Below are 20446 nucleotides of genomic sequence, written 5' to 3' on the forward strand. Positions count from 1 at the left end.
ACAGCACCTTAAGCTTGCACCTTAAGTTTAAGTAGCTTGTAGGTTATGTTGTTGTCTATGTTCAGCTACATAGATTCATTTTGCCCCCCTAAAAGTCGATCCCCCGCAAACACATGTCGTTCAACCACACAGCTATTTGTAATCCATAGTGGGGGCCCAGAAAATGTTTGGAAACCCCTGGTGGGGCGCAGGACAAAAAGTTTGGGAACCATTGGCCTACAGAATACCTGTTCACTCTTCTTTGATCCACGTAACTCCATTCGTCAAAAACATGATATTTCTCTAGACTGAAGTACATCTTGATATGTTGAGGGTTTTGAAATGTTTCGGACAGATAAAGCTTTAGAAAACCTAAGACACCACAGAAATGTAATAAGTCACATGTATTAAAATATGCATATATATTTAAATCCTAAATTGCAGCATAAAAAATAAATAAATTGTGAATGTAATTAGACTGAATCACCAAATTGCTGGTAAGTCTTAAGCCACCCCATGCAGAAATATCCAACAAGGCTAAATTATGCTCAACGGTTGGAAATGAAAATATAAAACTTGAGAATAACAGTAGAGAAAACACAGCAGATGAATCAGACTCGCTTACAACATAGTCAAATATACTATAACGCCAAGGCAGCTGTTTTCATTATGTTGAATAGCTATACAACAGTATACATTTTACTTTTTGTACATATGTAACACTTTGTTTAATAATGAAGCTCTAAACACATTTGCTTTTTCAAATTTTAAGTGTTTTTCATTTCACTGATCAGTGTAATCTTTGGACAAAATTTTCCACTTGCTACAAAATAGTTTTTATAACATTAACATGTTTTTTCTATTTAAATAGGATGAATTGATTTGTGCTTCAGGATACTCAAACTAAATTTGTTTATGTTATTCTGCTGCTTCAAGACCAGATCCGGTTAGCTGGTGCTGGATCAACAATGTTCTGGAAGAGTTGAAGTCTACCACAAGGTGCTGGGAACAGTCTGTGATGATGGATGGGACATAACAGATGCTGAGGTGGTCTGTAGAGAGCTGGACTGTGGACCAGCGCTGTCTACTACCAGTAATGCACCTTTGGTGAAGGAACAGGACAAATCTGGCTTGATGACGTTCATGTGTGGGAAATGAAGAATCACTTACAGAGTGTCAGCATCAAGGATTGGGATCCATAACTGCACACATGGGAAAGATGCTGGTGTCGTCTGTTCAGGTAAACTAACAATTATTTAATGAAGTAAAGATATGTTTAAAGGCTTAAATGTTGTGTGAATCAGTAAATAAAGTCCCCAAATAAAAAATCACTTTCTGGATTCCAGATCATATTGTTCTGTCAAATACAATTATTAGTAGTTTGCTTTAGTTACGATCAGAAAAGAGATGAAAAAAATCTAACTTGTGAACAATAGGGGGAACACAGCAATGAATCTGATTAAATTCCAACATACACCAAAACAATAAGAATGACAGCAGAATATATTGTATCTTTTATACATATAAAGATACAATATATCTTTTATATGTATAAAAGATATACATATAAACCAAAACTGTGTTTAATTTGATTCAACAATTAAACACAGTTGTTGGTTAAATATTTTTGTGGTGTTTTCTCAGCAAACTGAATAGTGCACTCTTTTGACTCATTTTCTCTTGTTGTGGTGAGTGAATTTATTGTGTTTATGAATTGTATATCAAAGCTAAATATTGTTTTATCTTTCTTCCTCTGCTTCTAGACCAGATCCGGTTAGCTGTGCTGAATCAACACAATGTTCTGGAAGAGTTGAAATCTACCACAATGGGTCTGGGAACAGTCTGTCATAATGGATGGGACTTAACAGATGCCGAAGTGGTCTGTAGACAGTTGGACTGTGGGACGGCGCTGGTTGCTACTAATTATGCTTTCTCGGTCAAGGAACTGGACAAATCTGGCTCGATGACATGTGTGTTTGGGAAATGAAACTTCACTTACAAAGTGTCAGCATCAAAGATTTGGGTTCAATTACTGTGGACACTGGCAAGATGCTGGTGTCATCTGCACAGGTGAAGCTGACATTTATTTCTCAAATAAATGTCTTTATAGAAAATATTTATCACTTAACCTTTTTGTGCACCAGTGAGATTGTTTGAAGTTATCTAAACACTGGTCCGAAACTGTAAACCACTTTTTAGGTCACTTAACAATTTCTTCAGATAATTATTAATGTTATGGGTTTTACACTATTTCTTAACCTCTATGTTAACTTGTGTTAGCTTTCTGCTACTTGAAATGCAACTCTTAGTATACTGGCATTCCTGGTCATTCTAGCAGGAAACCTTGGATTTCTGTTTTTCAGGAACAACAAGTCAGCCTGCAGGGAAGTAGAAATAGCAAGACTTAATAAATTGCTGTGGAATAAAAAAAACAAATCCTCTTGATTGGAAGAAAAAGACAAGAATTAATAAGGGATAAATGTTAACTTATTTCATTGGGCCACAGGTTGTTTCTTCTTATGGAGAGTTTTCAAGTCTAAGTTCAGAGACAACGGTGTACATATACTTTGCAATGTGAAATTACATGGTTAAAAACCATTTATGCTTTATAACACACAATAATTAAAAGAATCCACAAACTTCTCATCTTTCTACAGATGTTCAGCTTATTGTAGTAAAGAGACATATTCCTAAACAAAACATCTTGTATCATGGAGGCAACCTGATAGACTCTACAAGAAGATTTTATAAGGGTGGTACCTTAATGTTCTTGACATTAAGGTGACAACCCTCTCCTTGGGCTGCCTTGTTGTGGTGGAGAGGTTTGAGTGTCCCAATGATCCTAGAAGCTATGCTGTCTGGGGATCATGCCCCTGGTAGGGTCACCAAGGCAGAAAAGTCCTACATTTTTATTAGACTCTGACACCGGTCATACAAGGACATGACAGCCTTTATCAAAGGGCCTGGTACGGAGAACCACCCACAGTCCTCCCGAGGGACAAGGCGCAGCCTGAGGACCCCTATGGCGGATGAGAACGTTGGATTGGTGTTCCCTCGCCCAGATGCAGGTCACTGGTGCCCCACTGCAGAGCCAGGTCTGGAGGAGCATAATGGCGAGCACCTGGTGGCCAGGCTCTTACTCATGGAGCCCGGCCGGGCTCAACTCGAAGAGGAGATATGGCAAACCCCAGGCCCACCACCTGTGAGAGGCCCAAAGGTCGGGTGCATTGTGTGTTGGCGGCAGACAAGTAAGGTACCCTGGCAGTCCGATCCTCAGTTACAGAAGCCGACTCTTGGGATGTGGAATGTCACTTCTCTGGTAGGGAAAGAGCCAAGCTAGTGTGTGAGAGAATCCGACTAGAAATAGTCGGCATCACCTCGACGCAAGGCTCTGGTTCTGGAGCCAGTCTCCTTGAGAGGGCTGGACATAGTTTGATGATTGACTTTGTCATTATTTTAATCATATCTGTAGCCATATGTCTTGGACACTCGGATGTGGAGCTGTCCACTGACCACTACCTGGTGGTGAGTTATTTCTGGTGGTGATGGAGGAAACCGGTCAGACCTGTCAGGCCCAAATGTTATGAGGGTCTGTTGGGAACGTATGGTAGAGTCTTCTGTGAGACGGAGCTTTACTCCCATCTCTGGCCAAACTTTGACATATTGTGAGATGGAGGACATCAAGTCTGAGTGGACCATGTTCTGTGCCTCCATTGTAGATGCGGCTTATCGGAGCTGTGGCCACAACGTTGTCGGTGCCTGTCACAGCGGCAACCCTCAAACCCGTTGGTAGACACCTTCGGTGAGACATGCCGCCAGGCTGAAAAAGGAGTCCTATCAGCCCTTTTTGGCCTGTGGAAGTCCAGAAGCAGCTGATGGTCACTGGCATCTGAAGAGGCATCTGGCACGAGTGGTTGCTGAGGCAATAACATTGACATGGAAGGAGTTTGGAGACGCATGGAGAAAGACTTCTGCATGGCTTTGAGGCCATTCTGGTCCAACATCCGTCGTCACAGGAGGGGGACGCAGTGCAGCAACAACACTGTTTATAGTGGGAATGTGTGCTGCTGACCTCGACTCGGGACATTGTGGATCGGTGGGCAGAATACTTCAAAGACGTCCTAAATCCCACCAACATGCCTTCCATTGAGGAAACTGAGCCTCGGGACTCTGGGTCGGGCTCTCCAATCTCTGGGGACGAGGTCGCCGAGGTGGTTAGAAAGCTCCTCTGTGGAAGGGCCACTGTGGTGGATGAGTTTCGTTCTGGGTTCCTTAAGGCTCTGGATGTTGTAAGGTTGTGTTTGCTGGCGCAACTCTGCAATATTGCATGGACATTGGGGGTAGATCCCCTGGATTGGCAGTGGGGATGCCATCCAGGGTGGGTGGGGGTTCCCTGTTCAAAAAGAGGGACCGGAGAGTGTACTCAAATTACAGGGGGTCACACTCGTAAGCCTCCCTTATAAGATCTATTCAGTGGTCCTGGGGAGGAGGGTCCATTGGATAGTCGAACTTTGGATTCAGGAAGAGCAGTTTGGTTTTCGTCCTGGTTGTGCAACACTGGACCAGCTCTACACCCTCAGCAGGGTCCTGGAGGTGCATGGGAATTTGCCCAACCGGTGTCCATGTGTTTTGTGGACTTGGAGAAGGCGTTGGACCTTGTCCTTCGGGGGTCTGTGTGGGGTTCTCTGGAGAATGAGGTACCGGACCCTTTGATACGGGCTCTTAGGTCCTTGTATGACCGGTGTCAGAGTCTAATAAAAATCTGTAAACTCAAATCAGGAAACTAATTAAAAATGATCAAACAAAACTGAACTCGGGAATACCTGATAACTAAGAGGAACAGAAAGACAGAAATAAACAAAACCAAACCCAAAAACAATATTGGGTCCAAATAAACGATTTGGTGAATATATTCTAACAAATATGTTAGGAGCATAAACTGCACAGGTTTACAGGCTGGATATTTGTTAATCCAGGCAGGCCTGGTGTTCTGACTATATGTGCTACCTCGTCAGATATTTCTACCATAGAGCAAATAGATACAGTAGCTGCGTCTGTTGGTGCTACGTGTCTAAAACATTTTTGATTTTTATGTTGTAGAAGATGTAAAAGTGAACAAATCCGAGTTAACATTGTTCTATGTTTGTTCTTCTTCAAGAGCGTATCCGGTTAGCTGGTGCTGGAGCAACACGATGTTCTGGAAGAGTTGAAGTCTACCACAACGGCGTCTGGGGAACGGTCTGTGATGATGGATGGAGCTTAACAGATGCTCATGTGGTCTGTAGACAGTTGGGCTGTGGACCAGCACTGTCTGCTACTAGTAGTGCCTCCTTTGGTGAAGGAACAGGACAAATCTGGCTTGATGACGTGTCGTGTTTGGGAAATGAAACTTCACTTGCAGAGTGTCAGCATCAAGGATTTGGGATCCATAACTGTGCACATGGAAAAGATGCTGGTGTCGTCTGTACAGGTGAAACTTGACAAATGTTTAATTAAATATATTGATTGTTTAAAGGCTTAAATTTTCTGTGAACCAGTAAAATATAAGTCCCCAAATAGTAAATAACTTTCTCTAGAGTGAAGTACATCTTGACATGTTGAGGATTTTGAAATGTTTTGTAACAAATCAAGTATTTGAAGGCACAAATTAAATTCTAAATTATAGCATGAAAGAATAATAATTTAGGAATGTGCTAAGACAAAATCACCAAGTTATTGATTAGTGCCCAACACGGCTAAATTATGCTCAAAGGTTGGAGAGGAAAATATCAAACTTATGAATAACAGGAGAGAAAACACAGCAGATGACTCAGACTAAATTCCAACATTCCTCTCAATACTATTAATGACAGAGCAGCTACTTTCATTAATGTGGGATAGACATACCTGTACATCTTACTTTTTGTACATATGTAACAATTTGGTTCAATAATGGAGCTCCAAACATATTTTGCATTGCTTCTAACTTTTTAGATAACTGAACAGTGTATCCATTTAAGTCATTTTATCTTGCTAGTGGTGACTGAATGTAATTGTGATGTAGAAAATTCAAATCCAAGCTAAATATTGGTGAATGTTTCTTCTTCTGCTTCTAGACTATATCCGGTTAGCTGGTGCTGGAGCAACACGATGTTCTGGAAGAGTTGAAGTCTACCATGACGGTGTCTGGGGAACAGTCTGTCGTAATGGATGGGACTTAACAGATGCTGAGGTGGTCTGTAGAGAGTTGGACTGTGGACCAGCACTGAGTGCTCCCTATTTTACTGGCTTTGGTCAAGGAACTGGACAAATCTGGCTTGATTACGTGTCGTGTTTGGGAAATGAAATTTCACTTGCACACTGTCGGCATCAAGGATTTGGGATCAATAGCTGTGGATACTGGGGGGATGCTGGTGTCATCTGCTCAGGTGAAACTGACAAATCTTTAATTAAATATACTGATTGTTCAAAGGCTTAAAGGTTGTGTGAACCAGTAAAATAAAAGTCCAGAAGTAGAAAATCACTATCTGGATTTAGGATCATATTAAGTTTTGTTCAAACACAATTACTTAGAGGTTTGCATTAGTTGTTACAAAATGTCCTTTAACCAATGTTAACTTGGTTATATTGTACAATTCTGATGTTGTAAATGAAATACACATTGAAGAAATATATAGGTGTACATAAAGAAATGTTATGGAGGAATCCACTGTTTAATTAAAACAGCAGAGAAAGTGCTCTCTGAGCTAAATTAGTTTAGATCAGTGTTTCCTAACCCTGGTCCTCAAGGCACACTGCCCTGCATGTTTTAGATGTTACCTTACTTTAGCACAGGACATTTCAATTGACCAGTGTTTGCTGAATTACAATCAGCTGATCAGGATATTAAAGCATAGAAATATCTCTGATCCGTGTAACTCCATCAGTCAAACACATGGCTATCTCTCTAGACAGAAACACATCTTATGTTCATAATTTTGAAATGTTTCAGAGCGGTAAGTCTTTAGAAAACCTAAGAGCCAACAGAAATGTTATGAGCTACAAGTCTTTAAAGGTGCACATTTAAATCCTAAACTACAGCATGAAAAAATAATGATTTATGAATTTAATAAGACAGAATCACCAAGTTGCTGATATGTTTTTTAGCCACCCCACAACAGAGACCAATTTAGTTATCTAGAAATGTCCAACAAGGCTAAATTATGCTCAAAGGATGGAGATGAAAATATCAACCTTATGAATAACAGGAGAGAAAACAGCAGATGAATCAGACTAAATTCCAGCTTTCCCCTCAATACTATTAATGACAGAGCAGCTACTTTCATTAATGTGGACAGACAAACCTGTACATCTAACTTTTTGTACATATGTAACAATTTGGTTCAATAATGGAGCTCCAAACATATTTTGCGTTTAACTTTTCAGATAACTGATCAAAGTATTCATTAAGTCATTTTATCTTGCTGGAAAGAACATTTTCTTGAAAAATGTAGTTTTATATGTTAACATTTTATAGAAAATGGGTTTTTTTTACAAATAAAAAATACATTTTTGGAAGATTGACTGAATTTTATTGTAATTTAGGAAATTCAAATCCAAGGTAAATATTGTTTTATGTTTCTTCTTCTGCTTCTAGAGCGTATCCAGTTAGCTGGTGATGGATCAACACAATGTTCTGGAAGAGTTGAAGTCTACCACAATGGTGTCTGGGGAACAGTCTGTGGTGATGGATGGGACCTAACAGATGCTCATGTGGTCTGTAGACAGATGGGCTGTGGGACAGCACTGTCTGCTACCAGTAATGCTACCTTTGGTGAAGGAACAGGACAAATCTGGCTTGATGACGTGTCGTGTTTGGGAAATGAAGATTCACTCACAAAGTGTCATCATCAAGGATTTGGGATCCATAACTGCACACATGGGAAAGATGCTGGTGTCGTCTGTACAGGTGAAACTAACAAATATTTTAATGAAACACTTTAAAGGCTTAATTGTTGGGTTGTCTAGTCAAGGGTGGCGCCAGGAATCTTGTGCACCATGACAAAACATTTAATTAAAGAAAAACTGGGTTACAATTGAGACTCTTACCATTTTCTCTCTATTTTTTTTTTTTGGAAAACCTGATTTTATCATTTATGCAGCACACTAATTGCCACAGTCACTCTTGTCTTGCGCTGACTGCTGCTGAACACCGTCACCATGAAGCGCTAAGCAGGGATGAACTATTTCATCCAGGGGTGTTCAGAGCAAATGTGTGCTTTTTGGGTTTTGAGGGGTAACATTTAATATTTCTGCTAAACCAATTTTAGAAAACAAAATATAATTAATTTGTAATGACAGGTCCCCATTTTCTTTCAATTATATGGGACAAAAATTGTGGGAACCCTTGTGAATTGTCCTAACGTTCCCTCTTTATATGGCGACCCTGGTCCAGTAAAGTAAAAGTCCCTAAATAATAAATCTCTTCTGAATTCCAATCATCTTGTTTGTTCAAATAAATTTACTTGGAGATTTTAACCACTGTTGACTTGTGTCAGTATTTTCCCAATATGGGGTTCTAAATTAAATTATATAGTCACAATATATGTCAGGATAAAATAAATATGTGAAGGAATTGATGGTTTAATAAAACAACACATAAAGGGTCCGTAAGCTAAATTTGTTTAGATTATTTTGACTTACTTTTTTTTATTTTAATACAGGAGTTTTTCAAATTTGAGTTTTAGAAAAATATGAATAGTAAGTCCAGGCATCCCCACAAAATGTTCTAATTTTGACTAAGACTAAATTGCAACCACAACCATATTGAGAAAAAATGAAAAATGTTCACAAATTTAAGAAAGAACAGTTGTTTCTTTTTCCAATCTGTCCTCACTTTCCTTTTAGAAAACCTTTGGCTTTCCTAATTGTTTGTTTTTTGGATGGGTTCCTTTAAGTTTGATATCATACATTAAGATGGCTAATTCTACTTTAAAAAAAACCAATAGTGTGCTTAAAATACATTGAGACTTACTTTTGTTCTGCCTAGAGAATACCTGTTCACACTTTTTGATCCACGTAAATCCATTCGTCAAAAACATGATATTTCTCTAGACTGAAGTGCATCTTGATATGTTGAGGGTTTTGAAATGTTTTGGACAGTTAAAGCTTTAGAAAACCTAAGACACCACAGAAATGTAATGAGTCACATGTATTAAGATATGCATATATATTTAAATCCTAAATTGCAGCATAAAAAAATAAATAAATTGCAAATGTAATGAGACTGAATCACCAAATTGCTGGTAAGTCTTAAGCCACCCCATGCAGAAATATCCAACAAGGCTAAATTATGCTCAACGGTTGGAAATGAAAATATAAAACTTGACAATAACAGTTGAGAAAACACAGACTCACTTACAACAAAATAGTCAAAAATACTAATAAAGGCACAGCAGCTGTTTTCATTAATGTTGAATATACAACAGTATACATTTTACTTTTTGTACATATGTAACAATTTGGTTCAATAATGAAACTAAACACATTTTGCTTTTTCAAATTTTAAGTTTTTTTTTTCATTTCACTGATCAGTGTAATCTTTCGACAAAATTTTCACTTGCTAGATTTGTCTTTATAACATTCTGGAGTATATGCAAATTGCCATTATAAAAACTGAAGCAGTAGACTTTGTAAATATTAACATTTAAATCATTCTCAAAACTTTTGGCCATGACTGTACAAGGACAAATGATGTTGAGTATAAAGAAAAATAAATACCTTAAATATACCTTGAAACAAATTCAACCATAATCCAGAAATAGTAACTTTAACCTAAACATACATAGATAGACACTGCAACATAATGCTAACACAAACAAACCCGGGATAGTAAGTGAAGCAAAATTGCAATGTTCAAATGAATCATTATAACCAAATATAGAAAGTAAGTGAATGAGAAAAAATAAGGGACAAGTGGTCAACATAAACTGAACCACTTTGTCATAAACATTAACATGTTTTTTTCTATTTAAATGAGGATGAATTGATTTGTGTTTTAGGAGACTCAAACTAAATATTGTTTTATGTTTATTCTTCTGCTTCAAGACCAGATCCGGTTAGCTGGTGATGGATCAACACAATGTTCTGGAAGAGTTGAAGTCTACCACAATGGTGTCTGGGAACAGTCTGTGATGATGGATGGAGCTTAACAGATGCTGAGGTGGTCTGTAGAGAGCTGGACTGTGGACCAGCGCTGTCTGCTACCAGTAATGCCACCTTTGGTGAAGGAACAGGACAAATCTGGCTTGATGACGTGTCGTGTTTGGGAAATGAAGATTCACTTACAGAGTGTCAGCATCAAGGATTTGGGATCCATAACTGCACACATGGGAAAGATGCTGGTGTCGTCTGTTCAGGTGAAACTAACACATATTTAATGAAGTAAAGATATTGTTTAAAGGCTTAAATGTTGTGTGAATCAGTAAAAGTCCCAAATAGAAAATCACTTTCTGGATTCCAGATCATATTCTGTCAAATACAATTATTTAGTAGTTTGCTTTGTTGTGATCAAGAAAAGAGATTAAAATCTAGCTTGTGAACAATAGGGTCGAACATGGAAGATAATTCAGAATAAATTCCAACATACACCAAAACAATAAGAATGACAGGAGAATATACAGTATTTATCTTTTATACATATATAACAATTTGATTCAACAATTAAACACAGTTTTTGGTTAAATCTTTTTGTGGTCTTTTCTCAGCAAACTGAATAGTGCACTCTTTTGACTCATTTTCTCTTGTTGGTGGTGAGTGAATTTATTTTGTGTTTTATGAATTGTATATCCAACCTAAATATTGTTTTATGTTTCTTCTTTTGCTTCCAGACCAGATCCGGTTAGCTGGTGCTGGATCAACACAATGTTCTGGAAGAGTTGAAATCTACCACAATGGTGTCTGGGGAACAGTCTGTCATAATGGATGGGACTTAACAGATGCCGAAGTGGTCTGTAGACAGTTGGACTGTGGGACGGCGCTGGTTGCTACCAATTATGCTTTCTTCGGTCAAGGAACTGGACAAATCTGGCTCGATGACATGTCGTGTTTGGGAAATGAAACTTCACTTACAAAGTGTCAGCATCAAAGATTTGGGTTCAATTACTGTGGACACTGGCAAGATGCTGGTGTCATCTGCACAGGTGAAGCTGACATTTATTTCTCAAATAAATGTCTTTACAGAAATATTTATCACTTAACCTCTTTGTGCACCAGTGAGAGTTGTTTGAAGTTATCTAAAACACTGGTCCCAAAATGTAAATCACATTTTTGGGACACGTAACATTTTGTTCAGATAATTATTAATGTTATGGGTTGTTACACTATTTCTTTAACCTCTATGTTAACTTGTGTTAGCTTTCTGCTACTTTGAAATGCAACTCTTAGTATACTGGCATTCCTGTTCATTCTAGCAGGAAACCTTGGATTTCTGTTTTTTAAGGAACAACAAGTCAGCCTGCAGGGAAGTAGAAATATGCAAGACTTAATAAATTGCTGTGGAATAAAACAAATCCGCTTGATTGGAAGAAAAAAGACAAGAATTAATAAGGGATAAATGTTAACTTATTTCATTGGGCCACAGGTTGTTTCTTCTTATGGAGAGTTTTCAAGTCTAAGTTCAGAGACAACGGTGTACGTATACTTTGCAATGTGAAATTACATGGTTAAAAACCATTTATGCTTTATAACACACAATAATTAAAAGAATCCACAAACTTCTCATCTTTCTTCAGATGTTCAGCTTATTTGTAGTAAAGAGACATATTCCTAAACAAAACATCTTGTATCAGTGGAAGCAACCTGATGGACTCTACAAGAAGATTTTATAAGGGTGGTACCTTAATGTTCCTGACATTAAGGTGACAACCCTCTCCTTGGGCTGCCTTGTTGTGGTGGAGAGGTTTGAGTGTCCCAATGATCCTAGAAGCTATGCTGTCTGGGGATTCATGCCCCTGGTAGGGTCACCAAGGCAGAAAAGTCCTACATTTTTATTAGACTCTGACACCCGTCATACAAGGACATGAAAGCCTTTATCAAAGGGCCTGGTACGGAGAACCACCCACAGGTCTCCCCGAGGGACAAGGCGCAGCCTGAGGACCCCTATGGTGGATGAGAACGTTTGATTTGGTGTTCCCTCGGCCGGATGCCTGTCACCGGTGCCCCACTGTGGAGCCAGGCCTGGAGGGGGGTATAATGGCGAGCACCTGGTGGCCAGGCTCTTACTCATGGAGCCAGGCCGGGCTCAACCTGATGAGGAGACATGGCTCCCCTCAGGCCCACCACCTGTGAGAGAGGCCAAAGTGGTCAGGTTCATTGTGTGTTGGGCGACAGCCGAGGGAGTGGACATTGGCGGTCCGATCCTCAGTTACATGAAACCCTTTGAGGCCCAAATGTTGTGAGGGTCTGTTGGGAAGGTGTAGCAGAGTCCCATGTGAGACGGAGCTTTACTCCCATCTCCAGCCGATCTTTGACATGTTGGGTGATGGAGGACATCAAGACTGAGTGGATCATGTTCTGTGCCTCCATTGTTGATGCGGCTTATCGGAGCTGTGGCCGCAAGGTTGTCGGTACATGTCACAGCGGCAACCCTCGAACCCGTTGGTAGACACCTTAGGTGAGGCATGCTGTCAGGCTGAAAAAGGAGTCCTATCGCCCTTTTTGGCCTGTGGAAGTCCAGAAGCAGCTGATGGTCACAGCAGCCGAAGCGGCATCTGAAACGAGTGGTTGCTGAGACAAAAACTCGGACATGGATGGCATTTGGAGAAGCCATTGAGAAAGACTTCTGCGTGACTGTGAGGCCATTCTGGTCCACCATCCGGCATCTCAGGAGGGGACGCATGCAGCAACAACACTGTTTATAGTGGGGATGGTGTGTTGCTGACCTCGACTCAGTACATTGTGGGTGGGTGGGCAGAATACTTCAAAGACGTCCTAAATCCACCAACATGCCTTCCATTGAGGAAACTGAGCCTCGGGACTCTGGGTCGGGCTCTCCAATCTATGGGACGAGGTCGCCGAGGTGGTTAGAAAGCTCCTCTGTGGAAGGGCCACTGGGGTGGATGAGTTTCGTTCTGGGTTTCTAAAGGCTCTGGATGTTGTAAGGTTGTGTTTGCTGGCGCAACTCTGCAATATTGCATGGACATTGGGGTAGTTTCCCTGGATTGGCAGTGGGGATGCAATCCAGGGTGGGTGGTGGTTCCCTGTTCAAAAAGAGGACCGGAGAGTGTACTCAAATTACAGGGGGGTCACACTCGTAAGCCTCCCTTATAAGATCTATTCAGTGGTCCTGGGAGGAGGGTCCATTGGATAGTCGAACTTTGGATTCAGGAAGAGCAGTTTGGTTTTCGTCCTGGTTGTGCAACACTGGACCAGCTCTACACCCTCAGCAGGGTCCTGGAGGGGCATGGGAATTTGCCCAACCGGTCTCCATGTGTTTTGTGGACTTGGAGAAGGCGTTGGACCTTGTCCCTCGGGGGTCTTGTGTGGGGTTCTCTGGGAGAATGAGGTACCGGACCCTTTGATACGGGCTCTTAGGTCCTTGTATGACCGGTGTCAGAGTCTAATAAAAATCTGTAAACTCAAATCAGGAAACTAATTAAAAATGATCAAACAAAACTGAACTCGGGCATACCTGATAAACTAAGAGGAACAGAAAAACAGAAATAAACAAAACAAAACCGAAAATAATATTGGGTCCAAATCAAGGATTTGGTGAATATATTCTAACAAATATGTTAGGAGCATAAACTGCACAGGTTTACAGGCTGGATATTTGTTAATCCATGCAGGCCTGGTGTTCTGACTATATGTGCTACCTCGTCAAATATTTCTACCATTGAGCAAATAGATACAGTAGCTGCGTCTGTTGGTGCTACGTGTCTAAAACATTTTGATTTTTATGTTGTAGAAGATGTAAAAGTGAACAAATCCGAGTTAACATTGTTCTATGTTTGTTCTTCAAGAGCGTATCCGGTTAGCTGGTGCTGGAGGAACACGATGTTCTGGAAGAGTTGAAGTCTACCACAACGGCGTCTGGGGAACGGTCTGTGATGATGGATGGAGCTTAACAGATGCTCATGTGGTCTGTAGACAGTTGGGCTGTGGACCAGCACTGTCTGCTACTAGTAGTGCCTCCTTTGGTGAAGAACAGGACAAATCTGGCTTGATGACGTGTCGTGTTTGGGAAATGAAACTTCACTTGCAGAGTGTCAGCATCAAGGATTGGGATCCATAACTGTGCACATGGAAAAGATGCTGGTGTCGTCTGCTCAGGTGAAACTTGACAAATGTTGAATTAAATATATTGATTGTTTAAAGGCTTAAATTTTCTGTGAACCAGTAAAATATAAGTCCCCCAACTAGTAAATAACTTTCTCTAGAGTGAAGTACATCTTGACATGTTGAGGATTTTGAAATGTTTGTAACAAATCAAGTATTTGAAGGCACAAATTATATTCTAAATTACAGCATGAAAGAATAATATTAGGAATGTGCTAAGACAAAATCACCAAGTTATTGATTAGTGCCCAACACGGCTAAATTATGCTCAAAGGTGGAGAGAAAATATCAAACTTATGAATAACAGGAGAGAAAACACAGCAGATGACTCAGACTAAATTCCAACATTCCTCTCAATACTATTAATGACAGAGCAGCTACTTTCATTAATGTGGATAGACATACCTGTACATCTTACTTTTGTACATATGTAACAATTGCTTCAATAATGGAGCTCCAAACATATTTGCATTGCTTCTAACTTTTTAGATAACTGAACAGTGTATCCATTAAGTCATTTATCTGCTAGTGGTGACTGAATGTAATTGTGATGTAGAAAATCAAATCCAAGCTAAATATTGGTGAATGTTTCTTCTCTGCTTCTAGACTATATCCGGTTAGCTGGTGCTGGAGCAACACGATGTTCTGGAAGAGTGAAGTCTACATGACGGTGTCTGGGAACAGTCTGTCATTATGGATGGGACTAACAGATGCTGAGGTGGTCTGTAGAGAGTGGACTGTGGACCAGCACTGAGTGCTCCCTATAATGCTGGCTTTGGTCAAGGAACTGGACAAATCTGGCTTGAATACGTGTGTTGGGAAATGAATTTCACTGCACACTGTCGGCATCAAGGATTGGGATCAATACTGTGATCTGGGGGGACACTGGGGATGCTGGTGTCATCTGCTCAGGTGAAACTGACAAATCTTTAATTAAATATACTGATTGTCAAAGCTTAAAGGTTGTGTGAACCAGTAAAATAAAAGTCCAGAAGTAGAAAATCACTATCTGGATTTACGATCATTAAGTTGTTCAAACACAATTACTTAGAGTTGCATTAGTTGTACAAAATGTCTTTAACCAATGTTAACTTTGGTTAATTGTACAATTCTGAGTTTTAAATGATACATGAAGAAATATAATAGTGTACATAAGAAATGTTATGGAGGAATCCACTGTTATTAAAACAGCAGAGAAAGTGCTCTCTGAGCTAAATTAGTTTAGATCAGTGTTCCTAACCCTGGTCCTCAAGGCACACTGCCCTGCATGTTTAGATGTTACCTTACTTTAGCACAGGAATTTCAATGACCAGTGTTGCTGAATTACAATCAGCTGATCAGGAGTATAAAGCATAGAAATATCTCTGATCCGTGTAACTCCATCAGTCAAACACATGGCTATCTCTCTAGACAGAACACATCTTAGTTCATAATTTGAAATGTTTCAGAGCGGTAAGTCTTTAGAAAACCTAAGAGCCAACAGAAATGTATGAGCTACAAGCTTAAAGTGCACATTTAAATCCTAAACTACAGCATAAAAAATAATGATTTATGAATTTAATAAGACAGAATCACCAAGTTGCTGATATGTTTTAGCACCCCACAACAGAGACCAATTAGTTATTCTAGAAATGTCCAACAAGGCTAAATTATGCTCAAAGGATGGAGATGAAAATATCAACCTTATGAATAACAGGAGAGAAAACAGCAGATGAATCAGACAAATCCAGCTTTCCCCTCAATACTATTAATGACAGAGCAGCTGCTTCATAATGGGGACAGACAAACCTGTACATCTAACTTTTGTACATATGTAACAATTGGTTCAATATTGGAGATCAAATATATTGCATTGTTATAACTTTTAGATAACTGATCAATGTATCCATTAAGTCATTTTATCTTGCTGGAAAGAACATTTCTGAAAAATGAGTTTTATATGTTAACATTTTATAGAAAATGGTTTTTTAAAATAGAAAATAATTTATTGGAACATTGACTGAATTTATTGTAATTTAGGAAATTCAAATCAGGTAAATATTGTTTATGTTCTTCTTCTGCTTCTAGAGCGTATCCGTAGCTGGTGCTGGATCAACACAATGTCTGGAAGAGTTGAAGTCTACCACAACGGTGTCTGGGGAACAGTCTGTGGTGATGGATGGGACCTAACAGATGCCATGTGTCTGTAGACAGATGGCTGTGGGACAGCACTGTCTGCTACCAGTAATGCTACCTTGGTGAAGGAACAGGACAAATCTGGCTTGATGACGTGTCGTGTTTGGGAAATGAAGATTCACTCACAAAGTGTCATCATCAAGGATTTGGGATCCATAACTGCACACATGGAAAGATGCTGGTGTCGTCTGTACAGGTGAAACTAACAAATATTTAATGAAACACTTAAAGGCTTAAATGTTGGGTTGTCTATCAAGGGTGGCACCAGGAATCTTGTGCACCATGACAAAAAATAATTAAAGAAAAACTGGGTTACAAATTGACTCTTATTAGAGAGAAAATCTAGAACTTCAAAACCTTTGACTCGTATATCTCTCTTATGCCCAGATCAGAAAATGCTGTGCGCAAAGACTGAGATCACGCAGAGATAACAGCATCACAATAACAGCATTTATTCAAGACAGATGCATACTATCACCAGAAAAGCACATCACAAAACATCAGAAACCTCAGAGCACAAACAACACATGAATTACCTGAGAAGGAAAAAGACAAAAGATGGAAACGACAATCAAAAGCAAAGATGTTTTTGGACAATTGCAAGAGCAAATCTAATTGTTGCTCTGTGTAAAAGTTTATATTCTTGTATTAATTATTCAAATAGGATATCTTGCTCATCTAACCAGGACCTGTCTCTGACCCTCTCCCTAAAGCCATTTGCCCCATTGTCTAAATAAAGTGGAAGCAGAGCTTCTCCTGAACTCCTGCTGGTTTATGGCTTAACAGATCAGTGTGAAAAGCTGGAACGTTTCCTGATTTGTTTCCAGACAGACAAAAGGCAGATAAAAGAATCTGCTGTAACTACAAGTAAAACAAAGGTCAATAGGCAGAATAAGTTAATTTAAAACTATATTAGGCTATTTAATCAAGACATGTAATTTTAAAACTAGTTTATTTAAATGTATTTCTTAACATAGCTTACCATTTCTTCTCTATTTTTGAAAACCTGATTTATCATTTATTGGCAGCACACTAACTGCCACAGTCGTCTTGTCTTCGCTGACTGCTGCGAACACCGTCACCATGAAGCGCTAAGCAGGGATGAACCATTTCATCCAGGGGTGTCAGAGCAAATGTGTGCTTTTTGGGTTTGAGGGGTAACATTTAATATTTCTGCTAAAACAATTTAGAAAACAAAATATAATAATTTTGTAATTGACAGTCTCATTTTTTTCAATTTATATGGGAAAAAATGTGGGAACCCTTGGATTGTCCTAACGTTCCCCCCTTATATGGCGACCCTGGGTCCAGTAAAGTAAAAGTCCCTAAATAAATCTCTTCTGAATTCTAGAGCATCTGTTTTGTTCAAATACATTTACTAAGAGATTATAACCACTGTTAACTTGTGTCAGTATTTCCCAATATGGGGTTCTAAATTAAATTATATAGTCAGAATATGTCAGGATAAAATAAATAGTGAAGGAATTGAAGGTTAATAAAACAAAACATAAAGTGTCCCTAAACTAAATTTGCTTAGATTATTTTAACTTCACAAATTTAAGAAAGAAAATGAAATAAAAATAAAATTGACCGTTTCTTTTCCAATCTGTCCTCACTTCCTTTAGAAACCTTTTGCTTTCCTAATTGTTTATTTTTGGATGGGTTCCTTTAAGTTGATATCATACAGTAAGATGGCTAATTCTACCTGTTTAAAACCCAATAGTGTGCTTAAAATACATTGAGGCCTACCTTTGTTCTGCCTAAGGCAATGGTTCCCAAACTTGGGGCGCCGTGCCATTGCAGGGGGCGCGGAAGCCATCTGGTTGAAAAGAAAAAAATCAAACAAAGAAACCCCAACATGAACGCTGTATGCGCTGGGTTTTTACCTTAGAACGGCCAACTCTTTTATTCCTATGTCAATTTGATACAGTAGGGATTCCACCTTCCCATATCTGTGTCCTCTTCACTTTTATCAGCAGTTGAAACTTTAATCCGTTGTAACATTTGGTAACTGTTTTCCAAGCTGCCTTTAAACGCAACATGAGAGCTACTGGGTTTACACCTGTGCGGCAGTGAAGGAGACCTGCTGGGGTTCTAATCACACAGGTGTGTTAGAATCATGGCTGCAAAACGCAAAGAACTTTTCACAGGTAGTAAGGAGGATTATAAAGAAAGCTAAGGGAGACTATTGGAAAATTTTTGTAATACAATAGAGAGAGATACAAAATTGAAAAGATATGGAAGTAATTTAAAAATGAATGGTATTAAAAACAAGTTTGATTATCCTGTATTAAAAGTAGAGAATGTTGATATAATGGAGATGAGGATAAAGCTGAGGTATTGGCAAATTATTTAGTAAGATCATAGCACAAATAACATTAGCGAAGAGGGAAGAAAAGGAAGAGAAATACTGTTGAGTATAAAATTTAATACAGAGTGACGAAGAAATAAATAATTTTTGAATGTTGATTTTACCATAGTGGAATTAATTGTGTGCTTAAAAAATAAAATACACCACCAGGTAAAGATAAAATTTGGTATAGAATAAGTCAACTAAGTGATAAGCCAAAAGCTATAATATTACAATTATTCAATAAAATATGGGAGGAGGGAAAATTACCAGAGTTATGGAAGGAATCTATTATTGTACCAATAGCTAAACCAGGAAAAGATCATTCAAACCAGAAAGTTATAGGCCATAGGATAACTTCAAACTTATGTAAAATAATGGAAAAATGATTAATATAGATTAGTGTATTATTTAAATAAAAATTGATATTTTTAATTATCAAAGGGGTTTTGTGAAGGGAAGTGCACCAATGAGTCAACATTATGTCTTGAGCATGAAGTTAGTTAGAAGAGCTCAAGTAACAAAGAAAGTGTAGTGGCAGTATTTTCGATATTGAAAAGGCATATGATATGATGTGGTAGAGGGTTATTAATTAAGTTACACAAATTGGGGATTAAAGGAAAATATATGAATGGATTAAGATTTTTAACAACAGGAATTACAGGTAAGAATTGGAGAAATAGTTTCAGATAAATATATAGTGGAAAATGGAACGCCACAGGGTAGTATTATAAGTCCATTATTGTTTCGGTTATGATAATTGACATATTCAAAAATATTGGAAAGGATATGGATTGTTCACTCTTTGCAGATGATGGAGCAATATGGAAAAAATATTGAGTTTATAGTATAGAAATTACAAAAGGTCAGTATAGAGGTGTGGGCTCTGAAATGGGGATTAAATTCCCAGTGGGAAAAACAAAAGTAATTATATTTTCTCAGAAAAAAACAAACAAAGTAATAGAATTAAAATTATATAATCAAAAAATAGAGCAAGTAAAGAGTATAAAATGTTTAGGTTTGTAGTTTGATGAAAAATTAAAATGGAATATTCACATTCAAAAGATTGTTGATAAATGTAAGAGAAAGTTGAATATATTAAGGTGTTTGGCTGGTAGTGAATGGGGGCAGACAGACAATCGTTAAAACAGATTTATACAGGAATGATAAGATCTGACTTTGATTTGGTTGTTTAGTTTACAGTTCAGCAGCTAAAACTCATCTAGATAAATTGGACAATATTCAACATCAAGCATTAAGATTGTGCACTGGGGCATTCAAACAATACCTACAGCAGCATTAGAAATAGAAACGGGAGAAATGCCATTAGATCTAAGGAGAACTAAACTAGGAATTAATTATTGGTTAAATTTGATGGGTAATAAATGTGATCATCCAACTCGGGAAATTTAAAGTCATGTTGGGAAAAGGAAAAGAAAGAAGTTATAGATTGAAAATTGAAAAGGACATAAAGGAATTTAAAATTGATATTCTAGAAATTAGTTAAACAGATCCAATATCAATTATACCACCCTGGATTCTACCAGAAACAATAGTAGATAAATCATTAATGGTAAAGAAACAAGACAAATCAAATGTGGTAGATAGATATTCAGTGCAATCACATTAAATCAGTATTATCGACAT

General features: G+C 38.5%; 1 protein-coding gene and 1 pseudogene across 2 annotated transcripts in view; both read left to right on the plus strand.

Moving 5' to 3' along the window:
* The window catches only part of LOC145548898 (scavenger receptor cysteine-rich domain-containing protein DMBT1-like), a 10397-nt pseudogene extending 3935 nt beyond the window's left edge, over nucleotides 1–6462 (plus strand). The window contains exons 2-5 of the transcript XR_014084855.1: nucleotides 931–1124; nucleotides 1743–2049; nucleotides 5138–5449; nucleotides 6075–6462. The product of XR_014084855.1 is annotated as a scavenger receptor cysteine-rich domain-containing protein DMBT1-like (transcript). The remainder of the gene's footprint in view (nucleotides 1–930; nucleotides 1125–1742; nucleotides 2050–5137; nucleotides 5450–6074) is intronic.
* A 478-nt stretch (nucleotides 6463–6940) lies between these two features.
* LOC145548899 (scavenger receptor cysteine-rich domain-containing protein DMBT1-like) overlaps nucleotides 6941–20446 on the plus strand; it is a 34378-nt gene continuing 20872 nt past the window's right edge. The window contains 8 exon segments of the mRNA XM_081599982.1: nucleotides 6941–6953; nucleotides 7595–7906; nucleotides 10045–10116; nucleotides 10119–10355; nucleotides 10827–11138; nucleotides 13959–14135; nucleotides 16342–16520; nucleotides 16523–16645. Of these exon segments, the coding sequence (XP_081456108.1) occupies nucleotides 6941–6953; nucleotides 7595–7906; nucleotides 10045–10116; nucleotides 10119–10355; nucleotides 10827–11138; nucleotides 13959–14135; nucleotides 16342–16520; nucleotides 16523–16645 (1425 nt within the window).

The sequence above is a fragment of the Poecilia reticulata genome, chromosome 18 (genome assembly GCF_904066995.2).
Source record: "Poecilia reticulata chromosome 18, P_reticulata-male-v2, whole genome shotgun sequence".
Lineage (NCBI taxonomy): Eukaryota > Metazoa > Chordata > Actinopteri > Cyprinodontiformes > Poeciliidae > Poecilia > Poecilia reticulata.